This window comes from Bison bison, unplaced genomic scaffold, assembly GCF_000754665.1.
Source record: "Bison bison bison isolate TAMUID 2011002044 unplaced genomic scaffold, Bison_UMD1.0 scf7180017864531, whole genome shotgun sequence".
Classification (NCBI taxonomy): Eukaryota; Metazoa; Chordata; class Mammalia; order Artiodactyla; family Bovidae; genus Bison; species Bison bison.
In genome coordinates, this window is record NW_011495081.1 from 1439241 (window position 1) to 1444547 (window position 5307).

General features: G+C 40.7%; 1 protein-coding gene across 1 annotated transcript in view; it reads left to right on the top strand.

The window, feature by feature from the left end:
* BBOX1 (butyrobetaine (gamma), 2-oxoglutarate dioxygenase (gamma-butyrobetaine hydroxylase) 1) overlaps positions 1-5307 on the top strand; it is a 67007-nt gene that overhangs the window by 23870 nt on the left and 37830 nt on the right. The window contains exon 3 of the mRNA XM_010831783.1: positions 3588-3786. Coding sequence (XP_010830085.1) covers positions 3588-3786 — 199 coding nt within the window. The remainder of the gene's footprint in view (positions 1-3587; positions 3787-5307) is intronic.

The following is a 5307-nucleotide window of genomic DNA, read 5'->3' on the forward strand; positions in this document are numbered from 1 at the left end:
CTAACTGTTGCTTCCTGACCTGCATACAAATTTCTCAAGAGGCAGGTCAGGTGGTCTGGTATTCCCATCTCTTTCAGAATTTTCCACTGTTTATTGTGATCCACACAGTCAAAGGCTTTGGCATATTCAATAAAGCAGAAATAGATGTTTTTCTGGAACTCTCTTGCTTTTTCCATGATCCAGCAGATATTGGCAATTTGATCTCTGGTTCCTCTGCCTTTTCTAAAACCAGCTTGAACATCAGGAAGTTCACGGTTCACATATTGCTGAAGCCTGGCTTGGAGAATTTTAAGCATTACTGTACTAGTGTGTGAGATGAGTGCAATTGTGCAGTAGTTTGAGCATTCTTTGGCATTGCCTTTCTTTGGGATTGGAATGAAAACTGACCTTTTCCAGTCCTGTGGCCACTGCTGAGTTTTCCAAACTTGCTGGCATATTGAGTGTAGCACTTTCACAGCATCATCTTTCAGGATTTGAAAGAGCTCAACTGGAATTCCATCACATCCACTAGCTTTGTTCGTAGTGATGCTTTCTAAGGCCCATTTGACTCCACATTCCAGGATGTCTGGCTCTAGGTCAGTGATCACACCATCATGATTATCTGGGTCATGAAGATCTTTTTTGTACAGTTCTTCTGTCTATTATTGCCACCTCTTCTTAGTATCTTCTGCTTCTGTTAGGTCCATACAATTTCTGTCCTTTATTGAGCCCATCTTTGCATGAAATGTCCCCCTGGTATCTCTAATTTTCTTGAAGAGATCTCTAGTCTTTCCCATTCTGTTGTTAGTCTACTATGTGCTATTCACTATACCAGACTCCTTGTATAAACTCATTGCATGGTTAACATATACCTTCAAGGCAAATATTAGTATGGTTATTTTATAAATTAAGAGATGGAAGATCAGAGAAAAGACAAAGAAACAAGCTGGTAAGAGGCAATATGATGACTCAAACCCAAGTCTCTTTAGCTCCATGTCTTTTATTCTATTCATGTCGTATTTCATATAGTATCAATTACATGTGGCTATTTAAATTAAAGTGTGTGAGTGTGTGTGTGTGTGTGTGTGTGTGTGCTCAGTTGCATCTGACTCTTTGCTAGTCCATGGACTGTAGCCCACCGGTCTCCTCTGTCCATAGAATTTTCCAGGCAAGAATACTGGAGTGGGTTGAGATTTCCTACTCTAGGAGATCTTCCCAACCCAGGCACCAGGCCCATGTCTTTTGTGTCTCCTGCATTGGCAGGTGGATACTTAACCACGGTGCCACCTAGGAAGCCCAAATCAAAGTTTAAGTCAGTTTAAGTTAAATAAAGAAAAAAACTCAGTCCCTCAGTTCCACTATCCATATGCCAGGTCTCAATATCCACATATTGTTAGCAGATACAGTACTGGATGGTACAGATAGAAAGTAGTTCCAGCATCTCAGAAAGTTCTACTTGACAACACTGCAGTCTGGACCTTACTATCTCTCCAGGCTGGTTTTCTCTCCATAGGATATGAGATTTTTCTTTTAAATATTATAACAAGGCTCATCAATAAATTACTTAACTCTTTGTAATAAAGACATCACACATTGCTGTAGATGACCATGTAGAGCACAGCTAATACATCTAGCAGTCTATACGAATGAAAAATTTGCCCTTAGCCAGATTATTACAGTGCCCAAGAGCTGAGAACTATTCAGCCATAGTTTAGATGATCTTTCTATCCAATAATAAGAGCCCATAATGATGGGATATCCTAAAGCCAGTATGAAAATCTCATCTACCTCTAATACTCTATGGACTTACAGTTTTCATTTGGAACTCAATAAGCTTAAAGTTGTTTTCAATATTTTTTAAGATTCTAGATGTAGTCCGTTTAGGTGTAAGGTTTGGAAAGAGGAGATAGTGATTTATCATTTTTGTCTTTAACACTGATATTTTGCCCAGGAAACTTTTCTCTTTATGGGAAGCCAAATGACCTTTCTATCTAGGTAGCCAAGAAGCAGTATTTATGACATTGATCACCTTCTTTTCACAGACCTTTATGATGGGTATCAACTATTACAATCTGGAGACTATAAATGCAAAGGGCAAATAGGAGTGGCAAAGCAAAAAACCATAAAATCCAATATTCAAAAGTCAAGCAGATCTCCTCTTTGAATAGAAGCTCTTTCACATAAATCCAACTCTTGTTAGAGAGCAGAGTGGTACAGCTCAAGCATGCTGGGCCCATAAAAACCAGCTCTGTTTGATTTTAGCAGAAATAGCTGAGGCATGAGGGACAGACATGGGAAACTTCATGTGTTTAAACGAATAACTGGCATCATAGAAGGAGCGTTAAGAAGGGATCAGAAGATCTGTTATCTCCACAGTATCTTGAATGTAATTCAACTGTAGCATCCAGCACATTGTGTGATTTGTTTGCTTTGTCACCTATGAGTCTGTCTAATCCATACTGTTGTAGGTGGCTTACCTTCACTATTTTGCTGCTTTTACTCATTTTTTTATCAATTTTTATTATAGTTGCTTTACAACATTTTTTGTTTTAATGGTCAGCTTCCATGTCCAATCTTCCATAAACCATGAGTTCCTGAAGACTTACTGCTATCACAATGTCTCTCAATATAGTAAAATATTAGGCTTAGTGAGGGCTTCCCTGGTGGCTAAGTTGGTAAAGAATCCGCCTGCAATGCAGGAGACCCAGGTTCAATCCCTGGGTCAGGGAGATCCCTTTGAGAAGGAAATGGCAAGCTACTCTAGTATTCTGGCCTGAGAAATCCCATGGACAGAAGAGCTTGGTGGGCTACAGTCCATGGGGTCGCAGAGTCAGATACAACTTAGCAACTAAACCACTACCACCAAACACCACCATCAGGCTTATTGAAAAAATAAGCCATCAAAAAATTATTGGGTAGCTAATAGAATCAAGAAACACCAATAATGTGTTTACACCCTCCACCCCCCCAAAAAAATTATGATTATATTCCAAATCATTCTAATCTCATTATTACCACTTTAGCCAGCCTGCTCTGGCAAAACAACATGGCCCATCTTTTCCTCCCCATGGACAGCTTTTGCTGACTCCCATGAACAAGTTGACCCCAGATAAAGCTTCTTATCAGTTGAAATAAGAGAAAGCAGGGGCGGTTCCTACCATGGCAAACACTGCCCCCCTCCCCCCCAACCCCCAGGGATAGGCTGTTCTAACACATCATTCTCATTTTCTATTTGGAATTGAGTAATTTAACTTGGCTGTTAAAAATGCACAGTATTTCAAGGCTATTTCTAAGCAATATCCAGACAGAGAAGCCCTAAGGACATATGTATCAAGAACCATCTACAAGCTACACATTCTCTTGACAAAGTGCTATAGTGAATACCAGTCATGGGTCTTGGACAGTGGCAGGCAGAAAGCCTGAGTACACTGGCCTGGCTCCAAGGAAGAAGAGCTGGTAATTTGGGTATTTCTAATATGATTGAACTTTAGTCTGTCCCATGATAGATGAAAGGTCAGCTTCAATGAACTAGTTCCTTCTCTGAAGTTCTCATTGTATGTTAAAAACAGTGTTTTTAACACTGGTTTCTCCTTTTTCATAATTCACAGAGTGTCAGTACTGGGGCTCAGAGTTCCAGCTGCCTACTCTGGATTTTGAAGATGTTTTAAAAGATGATGAGCACGCATACAGGTGGCTCTCCAGCCTCAAGAAGGTCGGCATTGTGCGACTCACAGGAGCAGCTGACAAACGAGGAGAAGTTTTAAAACTCGGGAAAAGGATTGGTTTCCTTTATCTCACATTTTACGGGTGAGTCACCAAATAGTTGGTATTCTGCCATGACAGAGAGAGTTGGATATATTTCTCAGGCAGAGGACTCTTTTGATTGATGATATAAAAATGTCTACACTGTTTTGAACAGGAAGTAAAATGAGAGTCTAAAGTGGGATTTCTCTGAGCATGACTGGAATGACATCAGACACCAAAGATAGGGTAGTTAAAGGTCAAGGGTTCGTTTGTTAAGGCCACCACAACAGAATATCACAGATTGGGTGGCTTAAACAGCTGAAGTTTATTTCCTCCCAGTTCTAAAGGCTGAAGTCCAAGATCAAGGTCTTGGCAGCTATGGGCTTTGCAGGTGATGCAATGGTAAAAAATCTACCTCCAGTGTAGGAGATGCAGGAGATTTGGGTTTGATCCCTGGATTGGGAAGATCCCCTGGAGGAAGAAATGGCAACCCACTCCAGAATTCTTGCCTGGAAAATCCCATGGACAGAGGAGCCTGGTGGGCTACACTCCACAGGGTCACAGAGTCAGACCCAACTGAGTGAGCACACACGTACATTGGCAGGTGTGGTTCTTGGTGAACACTCTCCTCCTTGCAGTTGGCCGCTTTGTCACTGTATCTTCATATGGCCTTTCCTCTGGGTATCTGTACTCTTGGTATCTCTTCCTCTTATAAGGACATCAGTCCTATTGGACTAGGGCTCCACCATTGAGATTTCATTTAACCTGGAGTTCCCTGTCAGTCCAGTGATTAGGACTCCACACTCTCACTTCAGAGGGCCTGGATTCAATCCCTGGTCCAAAAAAAAAAAAAAAATTTCATTTGACCTTAATCACCTCCTTAGAGGCTCTTACTCCAAATATAGTCACACTGAAGGTCAGCACTTCATCATATGAATTTGGGGAGGACACTGTTCAGTCCACAACAGGTGAGATAGAAGACTATTTCTGCAACATGTTTTAAAAATATTCAGCTTTACAAAAGTGAAAGTTGATTAAGTTTTACCTCCCAAGAGTTGGTGCAAAATTAAGTTGGGCCCTGAGGAAGTGAAACCAGCCAGCAGATGTGTTAGATAAAACTAACGAGCAGAAAATTAAATCTACACACTTTAGCAAGTAACAGGAAATATTATAATCGATTTTAACTTTGGAACAAAAGGCTGTTTGCATAAGAAGTGCCTGGAAGGTAACATTAATTATGGATAATAAAACACTAACAACGGGAAACACTTATCTGGAAGTGGGGGCATTCATTAGGGTAAGCCTGTCATTTGAGATGAATACACTTATTCTTGGGCTCAGAGTAGAGGGCACTAAAAGCGAAAAGGACCTCCAAAACGCAAAGGTCGCAGGCTGGTAGCACACAGGCAGTATTCAGATGTGTTTTGTTTGGCCCACATAACGTTGAAAGAAAATGAAATTAGTCATCTCCCATCAAAAACTGGGAGAGTTTACATTAAATATGGGTCTGACTTTTCTTGAAAAATCAAATATAGCAACAACTGAGCTTAACCCCCTGCTTGCCAACAACCTGCAGGATATATA